Raw genomic sequence first — 24,484 nt, 5'->3', positions numbered from 1 at the left:
AAAACAGAATACACTCACATCACCAAAAAAAAATCTGCTGGCTGTTCAACATATTTTGGATTGTTGAAATAGTGGAAGTCATAATTATATCTAACAATGTAACAAACTTTTCCATAAATTAATTTTTTTCACTGTTAAACACAGATTTATTTAAACAGCAATGCTTTATAAAAAATGTCAATCTCCATGGCGGAGTGGTAGTGCCTTGGCTTTACATCCGAAGGTCCCAAGTTCAAATCTTGCTCAGTCATGTCATTTTTCGTATGCTACAAAATTCCATTTCCATATCATATCCATACTTGAGCTTCAAGCTTATATGGCAATATCAAGTCAAAAAAAATAAGTTTTTTTTTTGTTTTCAGCCATTTGATTGGTTTAATGCAACTCTCCAAGATTGCTTATTTAGCCCCACATCCTAGATCCATAACAATTTATTTTACATATTCCAAACGTTACCTGCCTGCACAATTTTTCCCATCTACCTGTCCCTCCCATATCAAAGCGACTATTCCAGGGTGCCATAAGATGTGGCCTATAAGTCTGTTTCTTCTTTTAGCTATATTTTTCCAAATGCTTATTTCTTCATCAATTTGCCGCAACGCCTCTTCATTTGTAACTTTATCCAACCATCTGATTTTTAAAAGTCTCCTCTAGCATCACATTTCAAAAGCTTCTTATATTTTTTACTCAGGTACTCTGATTGTCCAAGTTTGACTTCCATAAAAGCTTTGCTCCAAACATATACTTTCAAAAAATAAAAAACTTTTTACCATAACAATCTACTATTCATTTTAAATGATAAAAAGAATAGGTATGTAATAAAAATATTTTGTATGAATATTGAAACTTTAATCCTTCTTCTGATCTTCAGAGTGCATATCATCCTACTCGGTACCTTGTGTTTGATTAAAGTAGACATGCATGTGCCTTATATGGGGCCTTGTAAAGTGATGAGTTTTTGTTCTACAAGGAATATGGTGACAAAGTAGCAACAACAACTGCTGGTTGTAAGTACCCAGTAATAAGCGTTCGCCCTAGTCCTGCTTGCACTCTTTTCAGAGCAGGGACCATAATCAGTGTTTTCATAATTACTTGCACTTGTCTAAATGATCCAGCAACAGCTTAGAGGTACAAAGAGAGACAGGAGGACAATCAGCCTCTAGCTGCCTGTAGCTTGCTGTGGCCAGTTATCACATTTGTGGGCTTATCCAAACAACAAAGTAATAGATATCAGTGACTAAGTAGATAGATTAGCTTGTCTTATTTACTTAAGAAAGCATTGGTGAAGATGTTGATTGTAAAGTCTGGATAGTCATCTGAGGAAAAATGCAGGCAAGTTAGAAATGAAGAGTCAGGAGGAATGTGGAAGACGTTTCAGTCTTCTCCTCCGATGACAACAACCAAGCTAGTCAGGCAGGTATGTCCACCCAGGTATCTAAAAGTAGTCTGGTTAGTGACTTCATTATGGCTGGGAGCAAGGCTGGTATTTCTGTCCCTCTGCAGGGGTTCACGGATAAGTGATCCTGATGCTTAATGAGTTTGAGGCAATGTTCTCTGCATTGCCAAATGGATTTGAGACACTTGCCTCTAAGCCAACAGAAGTCAAAAATATTATATCTAAAGTGGTAGTTTCTATTCTTGTACCAGTGCCTATGCCTATTAGGATGGAGTAGAAACGCTATGCTGAGGTACTTAAAGACAAGCGGGAGGCCAGGTTAGGCTGCAAGCAGCCAGAGATCATCTTCCTAAACAGGAAGGAGGGCTCCATAAAAATCAATTAAAGAAATTAGAGAAGAATTTCAGATTACCCCTTCTGGACAAGAGGTCAAATTTGAGAATTAGAAACATAAAGGATACTAGGAAACAAATAGGAGTCAATTTAGAATCTGTCATTAGTAAAAGGTTGGTGGTCAAGGTGGACCATAAATGTAAAAGGCCTCGAGTAATTGATATAGATTGTCACCTCTCTGAGGAGGAGATTTTATCTCATACAGGAGCAAACACCAACTTGAATGAGGCAACATTCAAGTTTGAGTAGAGGTTTTTGTTCAAAACTGGTAGATGTGATGCCCAAAGGAATTACGGTGTATTTGAAGTTGGGTGTAGTACCAACTTTAACAAGTTTGTTGCTGATGGTAGGTTGTTTATGGATTTCTCTTCTTGTAGAATCAAAGAATAAACAGATGTTTAGAGATATTTTAAATGTAGATTTGGTCATAAGGCAAACTTTTGTCAATATGCTTCATTCTGCATGCATTGTGCTGATGAGGGTCACAAGTGTGAAGAGTGTCCTAAAAAGTCTGAAGCTCCTACTAATATAAATTGCAGAAGTTTGCACAAGACTGCAAGAACTCAGTCAATAGTAAGGATTAAGGTCATTATTTGAGAGTTGTTGAGATGTATTTTAATTTATTACACGATTAAGTTTGTTTGGACAGATAAATTCTCAAGGTGCTTACATTGCTCAAAGCGAGTTATGTGAAACTGTTGAAGGGGTTTCTTGAAATAATTCTTCTGCAACATCCATATATGGTACAGGACAATCTGTCAGGCTTTAATAGTTGATAAAAATGTTATACTGGAAGTAACAACAGTATGTCTGCAGTTCTATGGAGGAGTACATTAGTAGGGAGTCTTTTTGAGGCAGGTTTCTGATAATCATCAAATTGCTGTTAAATTGTTACTTATGGTCTTGGTTTCTGTATTATTAGTTTGTACTAGGTTTGATAAAAAAATAAGCAGAATCTTTAAATTCTCCATGTTGTGTAAATCCAATTCTCACAACTTTTCTTTTGTTGTGTTGGTACACTTGTCCCTAACATATATTTACATTGGTAGCCATATTGGATGCTTAGTTTACTATTGGCTTTTGAAGGCTAAACATGTTTTCATATGGTCAGTGCTTTTTAACTTGTGGAAAAAATGAAACAAAGAATGTCAATTAAATATTGCTTTAAGAATGTAATAAAGTGCAACACTGCATTGGAAATGTTGAATGTTACTCTCGGAAATTCTTCTATGAATAAAACAAGCATTTATAAGGGGTACAAACGTGTCTGAGAGGGCCGTAATATAAAGAAGATGATGAGCACCCTGGATGTCCCAGCACATCAACAACCAGTGTCAATGTCGAAAAAGTGAAGAAAATGATTATGGACAATCGCTGAATCACTATCAGAGAGGTTCTGATGATGTTGGCTATTGTTTGGCTCATGCCAAGCAATCTTTTCGGATGTTTTGGTCATGAAATGTGTGGCAGCAAAATTTATTCCAAAATTGTTTAATTTAAATTAAAAGCAATGCCGAATGAAGATTGCCCAGGAGTTGCTGAATGAAGTGAATGACAATCCAGAACTGCTCAAATGGATCATAACTGGTGATGAAACATGGTTGTATGGGTATGATGTTGAAACTAAGACTTAACCTTCCCAGTGAGCCTTCTGAAGAGCCAAGACAGAAAAAAGCTAATCAAGTTTAATAGAATGTGAAAAGGTTCTGATCACTGTGTCCTTCGATTAGCTTAGTTTATCATGAGTTCCTGGCACCAGGTCATATGGTCAATAAGAAGTACTACCTAAAGTTCTGTGCTGTTTGTGAGAAGCAATCCGAAGTAAATGTCCAAATTTTTTGCGAAACAATTCATGACAGTTACACCATAATAATGCACTTGCTCACTCTTCACTGCTTGTTCATGAATCTTTCGTCAAAAACAACACCATTTTGATTTCTCAGCCTCTATACTCGCCAATCATTGCCCCCTTAGACTTCTTCCTATTCCTCAAGCTGAAAAGAACCACGAAAGGAAGAGGTTTTGCTAATATTGAAGAGATAAAGACAGAATTGCTGAAGGAGCTAAATGACATATTGAAAATTGTGTTCCAGAGGCGCTCCAAAGAATGGAAAAAGAATTGGCAGAAATGTATTATATCTGCAGGAGAGTACTTTGAAGGTGACAAAATCAATATTGATGAATAAATAAAGATTTTCTGAGAAAAACTAAAATTCAGCATAATTTTTTATCAAACCTCGTACTTTTATTATAGAGATCCCAATGAGGAATATTTGTTAAAGTGGGATAGAATTCTTGGTCTTGTTGGTAACTGTCCTATAGTGCTACGTGCTATGTAAATTATAAGTTGCTTCTTTGGCATAGTGAAGTCACAGATGATAGAGGTGAATTAGTTGAAGGCTTTGCTGTGCAGTATAGATTAGAGGTCTTTAATGTTTTCAGTGAGTTATCAACATATGCTGGGATGGTAGATGGAAGGAGATTATTTGGTAGAACAAATACTGATATTACTGTTGATAAGAATATTTCTGGACGGGTTGATGTTTGGCCTGTTGTTGATTGTTCTAGTGATCATCGATTAATTACCTTTAAGTTAGTTAGTGAGTTATTAGATGCTTATAGTTGCAATGTTACTGTTTGGCAGGGGCTTCATGTACAGGAAGGCAGACTGGCCTAAATTTATTAATATTCTCTCTGCTAGACTCTGTGTCTTAGATTAAAGTTTGAATGATATTCAGCTGGAAGACCTGGCAGAAAGATTTTCTCTGGCTTTCATCAATGCCACTGAGAATTCAATTCCCAGTAGTTTGGGGTGAGAGAAAATTGTCCCTTAGTGGAATAGAGAGTGTTATCTTTGTTGAAACACTCCGTGAACCATCACAGGAGAGCTGCTCAGTGGGAGAGTGATCCTGAATAGCAAGTGGTTTTGGTAGATGATTACTGAAGGCAAAGGTTTGAATATTTTTATTAGGTCAGGACATCAAAAAGGATTTCTTGGTATTCTTTTATTAGAGAGCAAGGAAACAGGATTCTTGGGGTGTTATGTATAGAGTACTAGGGCATAAGCATAAGAAAAATGTTCTTTTATCAGCTTTCTTGACCTAATAGGGTGTTGTTTCTAATAAAGCTGAGATTTTAAATATTCTACTGAGTAATTTATTGCCAGATGATGTTGTGACTAATGAAACCTCATATCATCTGTGAGTCTGAGAGGAAGTTGCGGCTCTTTTCGCTCTGATGTTTTATCTGATGAAATTACAGAGGCAGAGGTATGTCAGGTTATACATATATAAAGGTATGCACACACATACACACACACACACACACACTACTGAATTATTTTTATAAGAAATGAGGTTTCTTATTAAATATTTAAAATAAACTGAATATTTTTTATTAGAGAATAAAATTTTTATACGGCCATTCTCAAAAATAACAAATATTTTCTGATAGTTTTATTAGTAAAAGTGAGGAGTGAAACCTTCATTCTGTTAAATACTGATTGCAATGTGTAGCATTATTTATATGCAATGATAAGAACTATATCGGAGAACATCATTACTTTTACATAGTAACTCAACTGACCCCTTTTATACTTGATAGTGTATTAGATTATTATAGTTGCAGGTGGATACTGTTATGCCTTTTATAAATAAAATATTATTTATTTTATTGTAAAATTCCAAGAAAATATATGTGACAGTATACTTGTTGGTGGTATGTTGTGTGAAGTGTGTGGTATTATGGTTCATTAGGAAGGTGTTTGAAAGCAGAAAAATAGTTTTTGAGAAATTGAACCATGGCCCAAGAAAAATGAAAGATGGATACAGAATGAAGTCAAATAAAGAAATTTAAAAAAGGTAAAGATAAAAAGATGAAACTTTTGAAGTTTGAACTTTTTTACAATCCCAAAAAGAAGACTAAATTTTGTGGGACATACGATTTGAATCGATTCAGATAGATTCAAGAATATTTTTTGAAATATAAAAATTCCGCCCAAACACATAACACTAGTAAATAAAGACCTAAATAAAGCAAATATAGAAATAAAAGACTGACAAAGTAGAAAAAAATCCTCAGAATAAAGCTTCTAGTGAATGCAAAAAAGAAAAGAGAGTACATGTGCTGGACAAAAGAGCAAAAAACATAGCATAGTGAAAGAAAGAAAGCATTTTGGAGAAGAAAGATGGAAAATCAGAACAGAAGAAATTGAAATGATATTTGTGTGGTGCATAAAAATTATTTTATGCATAATAAATATTCAGGCGTTATTAATATAATTTATTAAATGCACTTTTTAATATAATTTATGTAAAATGAATGACTAAATAACCACCAATGGTAACAATATAAATAAATATGTCACATTGATATAAATGATGCAAACTACTTAGTTTATTTATGTAAATGGAACTATAAAAAAAGTATTGGGGCAAAATTTTAATTATAATTTATAAAACAACAACCATTCATTTAAACTATCAAGCAGCAGGCCAGTCATATTTTCCAAATGACAGCTTGTTTTTTGCTTAAAATGGTTTATTGCTAATGAATTTATTAAATTCCAAATTATAAAATGAGAGCATTATTTAATCACCTAAATAATTTTTCTTGCTTAGTCTGATTGTTTTTACCTGAGAGAATGTTATGTGTGTGTGCGCACATGCATGCACACACACACACACACATTCATATATATATATATATATATATATATATATATAGCATCTTAGGATACATATATATCTACATCCCAATAGCAGGAGAAGTTGAAGAATAATTTGAACATTTTAGCTTAAATAATAACTTTTTTAATACTTTGTCACTAATGAAGAATGAAATTTTTTCTTGATCCACAACTGTACTGTGTCCTTTATTTCATTATCTGTCATGAAATTAATACCTTAAGAACTGTCTAATTCGAGAAAGAATTGAAAATCACAGTGGCCCAAACGTGGTGAGTATGGAGTGGGTGCAATAGGTTAATATTTCAACTTCACAGAGCCTCAGAGGTTGCATAAAATGTGTACAGCCGAGCATTATCATGTTGCAGAATTATTAGTTCTGTGAATTATTGAATCCTTCACAAACATCTCTGATGGTGTTTTAATGTTTCAGTTTGTCGTGTAGAATTTATAGTCAACCTGGTTGAAGGTAGATTTAAAAATGTTTCAATCAAATGTGTCCATATTTTTTTGAATAACACTGGTCAACATAAAATTTTGAACTGAAAAGGGAGTAGGTGTTCTATAGAAAATTTTATATGCTGAATCTGAATAAGTATTCCGAAACAACTCATCATGTAATGTTCTTAACTTACAGCCCCTTAAATTTATTTGTTCCATCATCTGTGGAACAAACAATACAAATGAGTTAGTACTCTGTATGTTTGCTTATTCACATCTGATTTATATTGTGATGCAAGCTGTAAACCTATATTTGATGAATGATGTCATTTCATATCAAGCTAGACATGTATAAACATGTCAGTGAGTGAAGTAATGAGTAATTCAACGTGATGAAATTTTCTTCAGTATGAGTTCAGCTCTTTGTATGACTTGCTGTGTTTAGTTGTGGTAGTCATTTTATCATACACATATTAAAAAGATTGTTTTATAAGTGATGCCATAAATTTAGTGAAAAGATTTTTATGTCAGAACAACGTTTGGTATTACTTTAATGAACATCAAGATTTGTTAAGTTTTGTGTGTGTGTTTTGCACTGCGTTTTATTGCACTCCACGGTAAAACAATTTTATGAAGTACTTTAAGTATTTCTAAATTAAAACTTAATTATTTTTATAATTAAGTAAGTATTACTGTAATATTTTAGTTTACTTTCATTCATTAAAATATTTTGAACTTTACAATGAATAAAAATCAGACTTGTAAAAATTTTCTAAATTATTTTGTTACATTTGTGGAGAATTCACCACTAAAAGTTAACGAAAACCGATGTCAAATTTGTTGAAAACTGCTTACAAAAATTATTTTGACTGTCCCTTGGGAAACCAAGATAAATGCTGGGCTCCATAAATAGTATGCATCAAGTGCTACATTAAACTAACTCAGTGGTTAAAAGGAAAAAAAGAGCATTTGCCTTTTGGTGCACCTATGATTTGGCAAGAGCCTATTAACCATTATGATGACTGCTATTTTTGAATCCTCAACTTCAATTGATATTAATTACATTCCAGAAGAATCAAATACTGAACCTCACTTCATCACACAAGCAGAACTGAGCAACCTAATTCATGACTTGTATTTGTTGAAACAACATGAAGAACTCCTAGGTTCACATCTTAAAGAATGGAATTTATTAAACGAGGATACTAAAATTTCAGTATATAGAAATTGAAATGAAAATTTACTGAAATACTTTAGAAGAGATGGTTAATTTGTTTCTGCCATGAGATTAAGGGTTAATGTCTGAACTGGACATTGAATATGATTCATGATTGGCATTTATTTATAAACTCATCAAAAAGAAGCTTAAAGGGAGTGTTGTTGCGTAACTCGAATAAGTTTTCTTCTGTACCAGTAGCACATGCTGTAGAAATGAAAGAAACATGAAAGTATGTCAAAAATTTAAAAAGTTATTATTAAGTATGATGAACACTCATGGTAAATCATTGCTGACCTAAAAGTAATAGGGCTTCTTCTCGGTCTCCAGAGTGGCTTTACAAAATATATGTGTTTCTTGTGTTTGTGGGATAGTCAGGCTACAGGTAACAATACACAATTAAAGCCAAAAAGAAATCAGTGTACTCCAGGAAAGGAGAATGTTGTCAATATTACCCTTGTCGAAGCAAAATGTATTATTTTACCACCTCTACACATAAAAGTAGGCCTGAAGAATTTTGTAAAAGCATCAGATAAAGATGGAGACGGCTTTAAATATTTAGCTAAGTTTTAGTTAATGTTTAATTAAGTTTTTTCACAATTAAGTAAAGCCAAATAAAAAGAGGGAATATTCATTGCGCCACAAATAAGAAAATTAATTTGTGAAAGTATATCTGACAGCAAACTATATCCTAAAGAACTAGCAGCATGCAAGTCATTCAAAGATGTTGTTACTGGTTTTCTTGGAAAAAAAAGCTGAAAACCATGATCATCTTAAAAATTAACTCTTAGTGAACTACAAAAAGTTAGGCTGCAGAATATCATTGAAGATTCAATTTTTACATTCTCATTTGGACTTTTTCCCTTTAAATTTGGGTGACATCAGCGATGCAAAAGGAGAAAGGTTCCACCAAGACATACTGCAGATGGAACAACATTATCAAGGCAGATGGGATGAATCTATGATGAGTGACTACTGCAGGATAACAAAAAGAGAAGATTTCATTGAACACAAATGGAAAATAAGAAAAAAGAAATTAAGATAAATGTAAGTGTCCGTAAAATAAAGGCAAGAATTTTAATTGTAATTATTATTATTATTATTTTGAATAAAAATATACAAAATATTCTATTATTTAAGAAGTTTCTCAATATTTTAAAGGGTCATAATTAAAAATCTGAGGGTGATGATGAAAAACTGATTACATTTTAAGATTCTGCATAAAAAATACATTCTAATTCACATACTTTTATCTCAGTTCCAAATTATTATTATTATTTTTTTTTGGTTGACCGTGTAATTTAAATGGTAGGGTCCATTAATTTCATAAATTAAAAATGTCAGTATCAACAAATATACAGTAACTGATCAGAACTGATCAACTGTAAGGTGATCTATAATCATCTTTATTTTTAATCTCAATGTTTACAAATATTGTTATCCTCTGATGGGATCAGTTTGTTTATTATTTTGTTAGATGGATGGTATTATTTTAAGAACCATTTTCGAGCAGCTCTTTACTATATGGAGGAAAAGCAAGTTGTAAAATATTAGACAAAACAAAATTAAAACAGTTATTAGTGTTTCCAACTGGGTAAAAATGCTCTAATCTCTGTGGAATGGACACCTACTTTTCATCACTTTTTTTTCATGTTGAGGTAAATCTTGATGTTAGAACTTGTACAGCCAGTCAACACTTGAAGTGGTCTGTACATAGACCAATGTGAGGACACTTTCTCTTATGTTTATAATAATAAATTTATGGCTGAAGAAGTGTTCAGGTTAAGCTTTTTCTCAGTCCTTTCTGAAGTAATATTTTGTTTATATATATATAGTTTACAATCTATTGTGATTATATTTATTGTAAAAATAAACACTGACAAGACTAGTATTGTAACTCAGGAAATGAGTCACCTTTTTAGAATCATATCAAGAAACAACATTGCTATATTTTTTGCTATGTGCTCATATTTTCCAAATACAGCCAGGCCAATGTAAAAATATATAATTACCCATAAGCCTACGTTATTGAATGCTTGAGTATAATCCAATTAAACATTTATCCTCTATTTGTTAATCCTATAAGAGTATTTGTGTAAATTCTGTTTTGTTTTTATTAGTTTTGAGAAAAGTAATCAGATTTTATAATTGGCTGTATTTCAGTGTCTTATAATTGAGTGAAGTTAATTTTATTGTAAAAAGCAAAAAACAAAAATGGCAGGCCTAGAAAATAGTATATATGAGTTTATAAAACAAAATGGTGGTCGATTTCTGAAGTTGGAAAAGCAAGATAAACACTTGAGTCACATTAAAAAATGTGAAGTAAGAACAGCATGAGGACACAATCCCAAGTCCAAATAGTTAGAAAAGAGAAAAAGTGGTTGCTAGGAAAATTAGCCAAAAATCCAGCGAAGATTTCTTTCTCTACTCCAATAAAATACCTCTTGAAAAGCCTGCAAAGTAAATATATAACTAACAAGGGTATAGTGAGATGGACTATAAATGAATTTTACAAAATTTATAAACAACTGCCGACACTGAAAAAGATAATGTTAGCGCCCAAAATGCCAGTGGTTATTCAGGAAAATAGTTTTAGAAAAAAATTAATAAAAGAATTGGGCTTTAGGTGGAGAAAAACTGAAAATAACAGGAAGGTTCTCACTGAGTGATGTGACATAAGATTTAAGCATATACAATATCTTAGTACTGTAAAAAATTTAGAACTGAAAATCGGCAGGTAGTGTACATTAACGAGTCATATATATTACCTTCTTACACTTCAAAAAATCGTGGTGTAGTAATTTAGGTGATTGGCTGAAAGTTCCTACTTCAAAAGCCAACAAAATTATTATAGTGTATGCCGGAGGAGAAATGTGTTTCATACCAAACACCTTAATAAATTGGCAAGTAACTTTAAAAAGTGGCCAAAATTTATTTTATTAAAGAATTATTTTATTAAATTTATTAAAGAGGTCAAATGAAGGCAGAAAATTACTTAAAATGGACAGGAGAGATATTAATTTCAAGCTTCTAGATGATTCTGTGGTAACTTCTGACTATGCACCCTATCACACTGGCATTTTAGAAAAATCACCAATTTTTAATTCAACAAAAGAAGATATGATAAAGTGGTTGCAGAAGTATTTTGTTTCTCAATCTCCATTGATGCTGAAACCACAGTTGTATGAATGGGTAAAAGCAAACAGGGAAAAGTTTACTGTCTATGTGTTTGACATACGTATATATGCATATATAATTAAATCAAATTAATTTAAAAATGTAATAATTTTTTAAATATCAGTTATACATTGAGGTGATTAAAATTACACAAAAAATTTGTTCTACGATCCAATACTAACATCACAATACATCTTACAAAGGCCCATTCTCTGTTAGACAATGATGGAAATGTTATGCTACAAGGATAGGAGAATGATTCGAACAATGGCTGTTGCTGCCGTGGCACCAAGCATCAAGACTGGTTGCGCCACCTATTCATTGAGTTCCTCCATGCTATACTGTGGTAATCCACAAAGTAGTATGAAATAATAAAAAATTAACTTCAAAATGAATTCAAAATTTTAAAATTAAATTATAAAATTTAAGTTATATAATAAGTTTTAATATGACCTTTTAAAATTAAATGTTTCCATAAAATATTTGGTATGACAGCTCTTCAAAGAAAATAATTCTTTTCTTTCATGATTAATTCTATATAACATTATTACAGATTGTGCTAAGTTTATCCAAGAAAATTTCTATCTATATTAATTAGGTAATAAGAAAAAATGCAGTAGTTGTTCTTAAAGACAGTTTTTTGATTTCTAAGCACTAAATCATGGTGACAAATGTTTGGTACCAATGGGACCTAATTTAAGGTTTTTGTATGTACTAAATCAGCATAATAGTTCTATGTATATAAGCTGCCCATGCTAATCTTTTTTAGTATTTCTTTGTTCTAATTTAAATCGAATTATAATTCTTATAAAAAAAATTATTTAAGACAAACTTGATTAAATAATAAAAATAAATTATTATGATTTTTATTATATTTTTTCTGTGGCTGTACTATAGCATTCGAATTATGTGGATGGAACATATATTAAAATGAAGATCATTATGACAGAGGTTTCTATTATGATGCAGGGATTTAACCAATCTAAAAACCTGCTCTTTTCAACCACTGACCAATCAGAAGAAGGTATTGTTGTTTAATTGGTGTACTTTCAAATTAACCTGTGCTTGCTAACTATTAAATCAGATTTAAATCAAATTAAAAAGACAGTTGCTACATCAAACAATACCTGCTTCTGATTGGTCAGTGTTTGAGAAGAACAGGTTTTTTGATTGGTTTGAACACCTATATCATAATAGAAATCTGTGTCATAATACACCAACAGATAGTAAGTTTTTATATTAAACTGTTTACCATTTTGTAGTTATGTCCGATTCTGAGGAAGAAATGTCTTTTACACTGATCGATATTAAAGAAAAGGCAGAACTTATCACTAAAAACCTATTGCAACAGAAATGTATTGCTTAATGTACTTTTGAAAAAATTAATAAACATATTTCATAAACAAGATATTTTATCATTGATTTAAATCAATAGTAACAATATTTTTTCAGTCATAGAAAAAATACAGTATGCAACTCTCTATAGACCATTAATGCACTATTGTGAAGTTTACGATACTTGCCAAGGCTCGCGTCACAACTTACTTCACACTCATGCATTGAAAGCTATCATTATAGATTTGTTGCGTAACAATGAATTTCTGTTACAGAAAATCTATTTCAACCTGAATTATTCAAACTGTTAAGAGTGTAGTTTATTTATAAGAGTATTTAAAGCATGCGCATGTTAAACAAACAATTAAGCTATATTTATTCTACATAATATAAAAATATATATATTATACATAATGCAATATTTTTTCAGCCTCTGCAAAATACAGAATTAGAAAACACTCTTACTTTACTTTTTTATGTTCAAAATGTTTTTGAGCCCAAGCCCATCTTCAGTGATATTTTTTAATAATTCTTCATCTGTTTACATTTACACATTAAATTTTATCTTTTTATTTTTATTTAGTAACAATTGTCATTAATAAAATTTAAAAACATTTTAAAAGTCAGAACCAATATTTGTTCAGTCACGAGAATGAAAAAGTATTGCAATAACTATTAATTTATCTATCTTTGTATGCCAACTTAAATAATTTTAATAATAATGGGGACATTTGTTTTTCTAATATATCTATATATATATTTTTTCGTAATTGTTACATTTTATTTTATAAATACTGGAAGAATTATATTTATTTTTTACTTTTTTATTATTATAATATTTTAAATGTTTTATTATATGATTGTCAGGTTTATAAGCAGGCTTATATTTTTTATCATTATATGCGTCAACCAAGTTTTCTATAGTTTTATTTATATAATAGTACTTTATATAAATATTTTCACTATTTTTATTTTTATTTATAAGTATTAATGTAGTAAGTTTGTGTTTCAAAACGTTCTGGATTATATTTTTTATTTATATTATCAATCAGCGACAAATGACTTCCATTTTTTATAGCTATATTTTTTATATTATTTATTTCATTATACAATTTCTGTTTATTGTTTATGTATTTTATTGCTCTATTTATCATGTTTTAAAAATATTAATTTTTTGGGACCAAGGACGATGCGTCCTTGGAATCCAGACTCACATCTGGATTCAACTACCTTTGATTATTCATCTTTTTCCAAAATAATATTTTTAATAATATATTATTTATTAATATGATTTTAATGTTTAACCTGAATGAAAATAGGCACTATGCCAAAGAACATCGATATCTGGATTACATCATTTTCAGTCAGAAATATAAGCAGGTGTTATGCTTAGTACCTAATTAATAGAGAAATATAAAATTAAAAAAATAACTGAAAAATCCATACTAACTGCACTGGGTTTAGGGAAAGTTTCCCAATTGCTGTTTACAAGCACATTTTTGACATGATGCGTATCAAAAAAGTGAAATATCAGTTAATAATTGAATTATTGAGAAATATCAGTTATTTTGATTCAGTTAAAAAATATAACTTTTAAGTTTATTTTATATTAAAATGGTATAATAATAATAAAATTACACACTGATAATACCTTTATAGTGATAAACTATGTCGATATCAGATGGAGCAATCGATGAAGCATTCTCTAAATCGTAATGCTCTGGCATCTCTGAATCAACTCCCACTACAGAAGGTTGATCATGTGAATGATGCAGAGGTAGCGGAGGGTGATGCTCATCTCTTGGCGGAGGTGATTTACCGACTACCTCCCTTTCTATAATATCAGGTCTCTGTGGTCGCTGATGTTCAGAACCAACAGATTCTGATTCTTTAAATCTAAAAATAATGAAAATAAAATAATCAGTAATTGTAAGAAAATAAAAGTTTCACAAAAAATTCTAAAATAAGTAAACTTATATACATATAATGAAATGAAGAATGGAACAACTTATGTATCAGATATTTAATGCTTTTCAATGATGTAACTTAATTTCAAAACAAATTTATATACTGTAAAATATTCTTCATTGCAATCTACAATCAGGCCTGTACCTCACAGTGACATTATTCCAGTTTCTCAGCCACCTGTGAATGTATGTTTCGAAAGCAGTGATGAAGAATCAGGCAGTACTGAAGATGACAATAATGATTTTGAATTATCTTCCAATAAGTCACATCTTATATCACAAGGTGAATTAAATGACTTGGTTAGGGATTTAAATTTATCAAAAAATCTAGCTGAACTGTTAGAATCAAGACTGCAAGGTTGGAATTTACTTCAAAAAATATACAAAATTTCAGGCTTTCGAAGCCGACAAAAAGAACTTTCTCAGTACTTTATTGATGGAAATAATTTGGTTTATTGGATAAATATTGATGAGTTTATGTTGCACTTAGGACAAGTTCATAAACCTGAGGATTAGCGCCTTTTCATAGATTTTTCTAAGTATAGTTTAAAAGTGGTTCTACTACACAATGGTAACAAATATCCTTCGATACCAATTGCTTATGGTTTGAAAGAGACATATGATGTGATGAAAGACGTTCTTGAAAAAATAAATTATAAAAAACATAGCTGGAACATATGTGGTGATTTGAAAGCTATAACTATTTTATTAGGCATGCAGTTAGGCTACACTAAGTAGACGTTTTTTTTTTGCGAATGGGACAGCTAGGGATAAACATTATATTACCAAAGAGTGGAAGAAACAAGACAACTTAACTACAAATGGGAAAAATATTATTCATGAGCCCTTAGTTGAACCCAAAAAAAATATTTTTACCCCCTCACATATCAAGCTAGGACTAATGAAAATTTTTGTAAAAGCAATGAAGTATAGTCCCAGATTTTTGTACATCAGGCAGAAATTTCCGAATGCAAGTGAAGGAAAAATTAGAGAAGGAATATTTGTTGGTTCTCAAATAATAGAATTGGTCAAAGATGATGTATTTAACTCAATATTAAAAAATGTAGAAAGTGCAGCTTGGGCTTCATTTAAAGACTTTTGCAAAACCTTTCTTGGCAAACAAAAATCGGACAATTACTACAATATTGTTGTTAATCAACTTCTTACTTCATACAGAGTTATAGGATGTAATATATCTTTGAAAATACATTTTCTTCACTCACATCTGAATTTTTTCCCAGACAACCTCGGCGACGTAAGTGACAAACACTGTGAACTTTTCATCAAGACATTTCAATGATGAAAAGCCATTATAAAGGGAAATGGAATACTAACATGCTAGCCAATTACTGTTAGACATTAATTCGGTATGTGCCTGAGGCTATTTATAAAAGAAAAGTATCAGTAAAATCATTCTAACACAGGTATGGCCATGCAAAGTTATAAATTTTATTTATTTTAACTATATTTTCCCTTAATTTTTTTTGAAGTGTAATTTGTTTAAATCTAAGGGTGATAGAAAAATTGTATTTGCAGATCTGTAATGTATGTAAAAAAGCAACTCAAGAAATGGTATCACACAGAGAAACATTAAACATTTTTTTTTTGTGTATCAGTGTAATATTAAATATTTATTATACCTATCTATTTCTCAACAAAGTTTAGAAAGAGTAAACACATAGATGCACAGTTCTGTCTGGGAATGTTTAAAGTAACAGTAATGTTTACTGTGCACTAGAAGGGTTAGTGTACCATAACAGACATCATAGGTAGCAACAAACCAGATTCTTTGTGGCATTTGTGCTATTAATTTGTTTCTTCATTTCCACATTTTATAAATATCACTTTTTAATGTTCATTCTTCAGTTTTACAAACTGTAAATAGTATTTTTCAATATTCCCATTCTCCATAGCTGCATATTGTAAACAGTATTTTCACTACTTGTTACCAAAAGTTATTTTTTATATATATTTTCACCAGAAAAATTGTCATGTTACGCAGTCACCTAATACAGCATACTTTTTAATCTTAACTTCAAAACTACAATTTTATTTTGAACTGATTCACTCATTCATTTTCATCAAATACTTGCATGACTGTCATTATTATATAATGATTGTTGATTGATATGTATTATAACAACTTCTCTTTTCCATTCATTAATTTTATACTTATAATGATCCTCTGATTACAATTTGATAAAGCAAATGTTTTATCTTCAGTACTTTTGAGCAAATTTTTTTTCTTCTAGCATTTATTTTTTTTATCATCTATGGAATAGTCAACACCAATTCCCATCATGGTTTATAAAATGCTAAAATTATGTTATAATCTGAATTAATTGTTTAATATAAATCACTAAACAAAATTTTTTCTACCATTTTTAAGTTAACCTCTAAACCTAAAATAACATGATATGAATTTCTTCATGGCTAAGAATAAAAGTATCTGTTATACTATAAAATTATATGAACAGAAGATAGTACTTCGTTACTATTACTATACTGTGTAAAATAGTTTTAGTAAAGAATGTAACTGAAACATGCAACTTCAGAGAAAGGACTGTACACAGTTTACTCTCATAGTTAATATGTACTGAACTGTGTAACATTCCGAAATGGCTCACAGTAAAATTACTTTCTTCTCACTACTTTTTATTCTATGCAATGTATATGTAACAAAAAAGTTTGGTAACTTTTAATTGCAATAATCATTGTTTCTTAAGTTAGAAGAATATAAGCTTATACTATTTATTTTGTTTTAATCCATTTTTATTATATTATTATCATTTAATATATGTGAATGTACATTCTTTTTATGATTAAATATAAATTTTATTGGTATTAATAGAAATATAAAATGAAAGAAAAACCCACCTTTTTGATATTAGTTCAGGTCCTACTAAATGATGTCCACCGACTCCTCGGATAACATCGCCATTATCAGTCATAAATCCAGGAACAGTGGCTTCTGGATGAAGTCCTGTTCTTCCACTATCACCGGGAACACCGCCAGCAACAAGTGTAGCACCACCATTTTGTTTCGGATGACCTCCTCCACTACCACTTTTTTCTTTCTTTTGCCTCCGCAGACGGAACACCACAAAACTGACCAATATAGCCACCAGCAAAATGACAAAAAAGACTAGCACAAGAGAAATACCGATGGACAACGGGTCAGTTGTCACTGCTGTTCCAACGCCTACAGGTCCTGTAAAAAAAAAATATATATTTAATAACCAGAAATAAGTGGCTTCACTATGTTTTGTTGTCATCATTTATAATTTTTATTACACACAGGGTAATTTGAAAATGTTAGATGGTAGATGTACTTCAAAAATATTTCATGTAAAAACATAAAAATAATTCAATCATGGTAAAAATATTTATATCCTAATTTTATTAAAACAGCAATGCTGTTATGAATTAAGTAACAGGCAGAAACAATAAAAGAATGGATACTAATGTGCTAGTTTACATCAGCCTTTTTTTTAAACACTAGATGTGTCTAGATCACACTGATAATATGTAATCAAAAACTTTAGTTAATACACATTTATGTCAACAAATATTTTTTTCAGACATTAATTTTGGAATAATTATGTGGCTCATCAGATTTTTATAACTGATGGTTTTAGGGTAGCACAAAGGAGGTCTCAGATGATCAATATAACTGAGTTTTTACAGGCTCAAAAAATAAGGATGGTTAGAACATCAAAATACGAGGGGCGGCTAAATATAATACACACTGGAAAGTAACACACAAAATGTTGGACAAAGCAACAGGTGGTCCTATCTTGTAGTTTTACTAACTTACTAATAACATTCCAAAATTCATTGACCCAAACACTCTCATTATCTGTCAGTCATCATTGTTATGGTGTTGAGTATGGTTTCTATGTCAACACATCTAAAAAAAAATGCACAGTGATTGAAATTTTAACAGTGGAAAGAGTAAACACTAGTAACAGTCATCATCTAAAAGCCATAAAGGTTTTTATTCACTGTTGATTGCAGTACTGTGAGTAGGAGACGATAAAATTTTGTGTATTTGAAGCTAATAAAAGCAAATATTGAGGATGAACTTCACAGGTTGACCAAGTTCTGTGATAAGAAGCACCAAAAAGAGATGGAAATACCTCCTTTACACATGATAATGCTTGGTCACACACATCTTTTGCAATCACCGAGGCTCTTATAAAACTGAAATTTGAACCTATTCCACACCTTCCATACTCATCAGATTTGGTGTCCTGTGACTTTTACGTCTTTCCGCAACTGAAAGAGGGATTTCTAGGTGATCATTTCACCAAAAACAATGAACTGATGGACACAGTGAGGTGATGGATCAAAGAAAGACCTTCTTCATTGACAAAATGAGAAAATTATTTCACCGTTGAGAGAATTGTATAGCTGTAAATTGTAGCCCATAGAAAAATAAACATAAACTTTTCTTAAAAATAAAATGTACTTTTATGTCATATTTATTTCATCTGGCTACCTCTTTTCATTTGTGAGTTATTAGTAATTCGACATTACATTTCAGCCACCCTTAGTATTTTTACTTTCATAATTTGTAGGCAGGAAATAATTATTTTTAATTAAATGAAGAATTCGGTTGATTAGAGTCCTTGACTTTTCTTTGATGTGATTAAGATTTTTTGTGTCACTAAAGTACAATGTTGATAAAAAATAAAGTTGGGATATCATACATTTTTTTTTTTTGTTAATGAACGAGATTAAGGAACTTACGAACAAATGAGTGGGCAACCCAGTCCAAACTGTAATATTCCAATATCATTAAATATTTTTTGGCCCCAACAAAACACAGTACTGAAAAAGAAGATTAAATATTCCAAGCTTTCACTTTTGAATGAATGGGAGCTACAGGCCCTTAGAGTACAAGGAATACTAACCTAGGTCATAAAAAAATGACCTATTTGAAAGGCAAGAAGGTGTGAAAATCTTTTTCTAAATAATGTTCAATTTTTTTAAGGTAAAATACTTTTAAAGAGAAAAGTTTGAATATCATAATACTTTAATTCTTGTAAATTTAAAGAGCTGTAGGGGACTAGAGCAGTCCACTGTGGCTAGTTAGCCCAAAACTCATTATGCATTTTTTTTTTTTTACGGTAGAAACATGTTGAAAAAAAATGTTTGTATGTCATTAAAATTCAAGTTTTATAAAATAAGAGCTAGCGGGACAAGCCCTCAGAGTGAAAAGACATCAAACCTATCCTGTATGAGTTCTAATTTTTTTAAAGTCAAACAAATCTTAAAAAATAAAAATTTAAATAACTTATATCAAATTTTATTACTCTAGTGGCTGGGGGAGACAGAAGCTGTGGAGAAAAAAGGGATATGAACCTTTCCTGTGAGGAATTTTTATCTTCTATGAAGTATTTTTATTTTTGCTGAAGTAGAATCATCTTGTAAAAGAATGATTTGAATATCAAAATATTAAAATTTTTTACTGGAGAAAAATATCTGGTGGTGGTGGTGGTGGTGATGGTGGTGGTGGGATATTACCAAAATAAAATCTTTCCAACTCTAGTGATGACACTGGAAGATGACTCAGAAGTGATATTATTTAAGGTTCCATACAATCAGATTCTGAAATTTATTGGATGTGTGATTAAACAGTTTCCTCACAAACAGAATTAATTTTTATCTATAAAATATTAATTTGATTACCATGAAGTGATACCAGCAGGAGAGAAATATGTAACATTATAAGGGGGATTATGTAATAATGTACTGAAAGATTTTTCACATCAGTTCAGTAATTTTTAAAACAACCCTGATGAATAAATAACTCTGTTTAATATAATACAGATTATATATTACAAAAAAAAGTTCCATTGATAAACCCAGCTCTGGAATACTAATGGCTGCCTTGGATATGCACTAGGAAATAAAAATTTGCTACACAGGGCAAATTATAAACGAAAAGTATAATAGATAGTTGTTAGACTAATTAATAAACCAAATGAAACTTTTTTTTAAAAGGCACCAACTAATAAAATTTTCATAAGTGATGAAACAAAAAATTCCAACTGTATGAAGTAACAAAACTGAACAAGAAATATGAACATTTAGATTCAACTACTGCCATCTCATTCTTAATTCATTTCCATCTACTTTCATGATGCTACTTCTTCATATTCCAGACTCTGTCAAACTAAGAATTTGATGCAGAACTAATCACCTAATAAATTAATCAACAAAAAACTACGACTAATAAATTATACTTTTAAATAGTACAAAAAACTTTAATAAGGTATACAAGTTTAAAAAAAGTTGATTTTGAAACAGTTTCTTAACTATTTAAAATATATGCAGTTTTATATATAAAAAAAAAAAAAAAAAACAACTGATAAAGACATATTCACCTGAACAGCCAGGTGATACTTTGCCATACTGCACGCTGTCCCAAAATATGCTGCCAGATCCATTCATTGGTTGTACTTCATTATTCACAGTAAAATTTGCTAAACATCCAGAAAAACCTAAAAAAAAGGATATAAAAAATAATGAAAACATTAACAATACTAATGTAATTAATATTTAAATACAACCAAGGCTATATTAATGATTTGGCCATCTCTTTTGTCACTTCTTGTCATACCTATGATTAGTCTATGAATATTATTTGATATTTTTTTGGAAGAACAATTTTAACATAATTTGAAAGAAATCGTTAATAATTTTTAAAACTTTGAAAAAGTACCATCATGTTACGTCATATTGATCAGTAAATATTAAAAAGACTGTAAATAAATATCCAAAATTTCTTACTCAAGATTATCTTACAAGATAATCTTGACATATTTCCTAGGCGGAATAATCATAAATACGAATTATTGTGAAGAATATATTATAAGAATTATTATTATTATTATAAGAATAATTGTGCTAAATCATCTTTTTAAGTTCTATTCTTCTATAAAAAGAAATGTGGTAAAGATTTTATTTGATTGATTAATTCTACAGTGTAAGTTAAAAATAAAACATGATTATCTAACTAAAAGGTAGAAACTGTACAAGCAAGTCTTTCAGAAAAACGTAGTTTCTTTTTCGTGAATATACAAACACAAAAGATATTTAATAAGGAAAGAATAAAATATAGTAATTGTGAAAAACAGCGATATATAAATAATATTATTGAATACATTTTTATAACATTTCGTCAAAATTTTGCTTATTTTATTCTATAATTCATCATTTTTTTCTAATTTCCTCTTGAATACAAGGCATGACAAATTATTGAGATTTTACTGTTCAAAACTATTTAACAGAAATTGTTTTTTAAGCTTCATATCTTTACTAAAATTATATAAAATAAATTATGAAATTTTAAACTGATGAACTTACTTGGAGGCAAAGTTTCTCCATGTAATGTATCCCTACGAACACCACCAAGGAACAAATCAGTTAAATAAGGATCAAGGAAATCATGGACACCAGCAGAATCAAGCTCTTCCCCAACACGTTCACCATCGACCATTAAACGAAGTCCTCTATAATGTGAGATCATGGTGAGGTTATGCCATTCATTATCAGAAAGCATTCCTCTGTCTGTCACAGTCATATTAACAGGTGATCCAGCCGAACTTAATTGTGACACATACACAAGATAGCCTCCAACAAGCTGAAAAAAATTTGACAATAAAAAAAATTATAATATACTAGAAACAAATAATCATTTTAATCAAGATGAAAAATGAAACTACTTTTTTATATTATAATTAAAATGTAGAAATTAATCCACTCATGAAATGAAATAATCTAACACAAGTCTAACAAGTTCTAGTCATTGTAGGAATCTAACGTGTAATTAATTTTAAACTGCAGCTTATTAAAGCATGGGTTACCTATTTGAAATATAAATTGTATTATTATATTTCTTTGAGTATGTTAGAAAAGATTTTTAAGACATCATTCTTTCTAAAATATTCAAAAGAATTTTATTCAACAAATAACTTAGGATCCATTTTTGGAATCATGGGAGGCAAGAAAGATCTTTTTTATTGCCTTACTTGATATTACATTTTACCTTACTGATCAAATTTGATTATTTAAATTTTTTCCAATAAACAAAATTCACAGACTTTGTTTATGCTACGTTTTAGTTTTTCCCTCTTTCTTACACTGTTACATAATGCATTTGTTTTTCTTTATTATTCCACAGTTACATATTTCTTTTGTTAATAAATTAGTTCCATAATTAATCCTATATATTGGGGAATCAATAGCAAGAGTGTTTCTAACTAAATCCACATTTTATAAATTAAAGGTAAAAATATTTTCTTTGATTTGAATGATAAAATCAGTATAAATTTTTTGAAAAATGAGTGGAGGGTAATTAATCCAATTACATTCTAAACAAACATAAATATAGTTTTACTATATTTTTGAATACATTCATAGTATCTATAAAACAAAAAGTGCATGAATTGCAAAAAGGGACAAAACATGATTTCTTAGTACATCAAGTTGGTTGTTAGACTTTTTTCCATTATCAATTATCATCTTTAAAGGTAGATGATTCATACAGAGCCTCTCTTTTTATATATTCCTTCAAATTTCTTTGTCTTCTGTCTCTTTACAGAGGACAGTCTTCTTTTACTAACACACTTTTTTAACTACAAAGGTGATTCAGTCACACTTTTAATTTCCAGCAAACTACCATCAAAATGTACAGTGGGACTTTATTTCTTCACAATACATTCAATGGTTCACTTTGGAGAATCACAATTGCAGCAAGGCCTCTTCAAATCCTCATTTCGTCACACTATTCTTACATCTACCCTATCCATTGCATATCTGATTCATTAGTGCTAAAAATCACCTGGAGGGACCCTATGATTCTACCTCTCACCATGCACTGGAAAAGGACATTCCATTGGTCTCCTAATATTAATTTGTATTAAAATGTCTTTCTTAGTACTCTGCCCTTCTCCATTCCCTTAATATGATTTGCATGCAGTTATATCTTTCCAGTTTTTCCAGCAAGCTATCAATATTACTTTATAATACTGTGAATTTGCTCTTAAATTATTAATTTATGATTCATGTTTCTGTCTTATATCAAAACAGTGTTTAATCTATTACTAACAACGTTTTCCAATATTCAACAAAATCTTTGAAGCCATTATGTACAGCCATGAATTACTTCAGATTCTACTACAATATAACTCCTCTTGACCAAACTTACTTTAACTGAAATACATGTAATAAAAAATTGCTGATAAAGAACTAATTACAAATTTGAATAAAAAACCTAGCAGCCTTTTTCTAACAATTATCTTATAGAAAAAAAACCATCTGTAAGTACTGATACTTCTACATAAAGGGGTAACTATACTAAAAGTAAATAAACATAAAAATAAAATATAACTGATTACTTCCTTTACTGGGACTTGCCATACATAATATCTTTATGTCTAAAACATTTACGTTCTATAGATTAGTCATCTAATAGATCTTAGTACGACAAATTCCTCCTGATCACTAATTTTTAGTAATACTGAAGTCATAAATATATATGGCAAAATATGAAACCATTTTTCACTTAATTTTTCAAACATATAAGATAAATTGTTAACCCAATACAATAATTTATAGCATCAAATGGGATAAACCTGAATTATTTCTGAAAATTTCTGTTAATTATAAATGTTTCATCCCATAACTCTGATTAACTAGGATCATACTGATATTATTTTATATATATCTCCATATTGCATTTGTCTTATTACCCAGTGATGACTGATGTTACCAACCTTAATTAATATTAGTATGAAGTTATCTTTTGCAGGAATTACAACTACAGTCATAATTTATTGAGCTGATCATTTCCAAAAGATATTCT

At 30.2% G+C, this 24,484-nt stretch overlaps 1 protein-coding gene across 1 annotated transcript in view; it reads right to left on the bottom strand.

The window, feature by feature from the left end:
* ft (cadherin-related tumor suppressor fat) overlaps nucleotides 1–24,484 on the bottom strand; it is an 817,460-nt gene that overhangs the window by 4,685 nt on the left and 788,291 nt on the right. Inside the window, exons 14-17 of the mRNA XM_075367925.1 lie at nucleotides 21,985–22,261; nucleotides 21,003–21,119; nucleotides 17,488–17,821; nucleotides 14,295–14,539 (exon numbers count right to left, since the gene is read on the bottom strand). Coding sequence (XP_075224040.1) covers nucleotides 14,295–14,539; nucleotides 17,488–17,821; nucleotides 21,003–21,119; nucleotides 21,985–22,261 — 973 coding nt within the window. The remainder of the gene's footprint in view (nucleotides 1–14,294; nucleotides 14,540–17,487; nucleotides 17,822–21,002; nucleotides 21,120–21,984; nucleotides 22,262–24,484) is intronic.

The sequence above is a fragment of the Lycorma delicatula genome, chromosome 6 (assembly GCF_047948215.1).
Source record: "Lycorma delicatula isolate Av1 chromosome 6, ASM4794821v1, whole genome shotgun sequence".
NCBI classification, from domain to species: Eukaryota; Metazoa; Arthropoda; class Insecta; order Hemiptera; family Fulgoridae; genus Lycorma; species Lycorma delicatula.
This window is presented reverse-complemented; position numbering and strand designations above follow the sequence as displayed.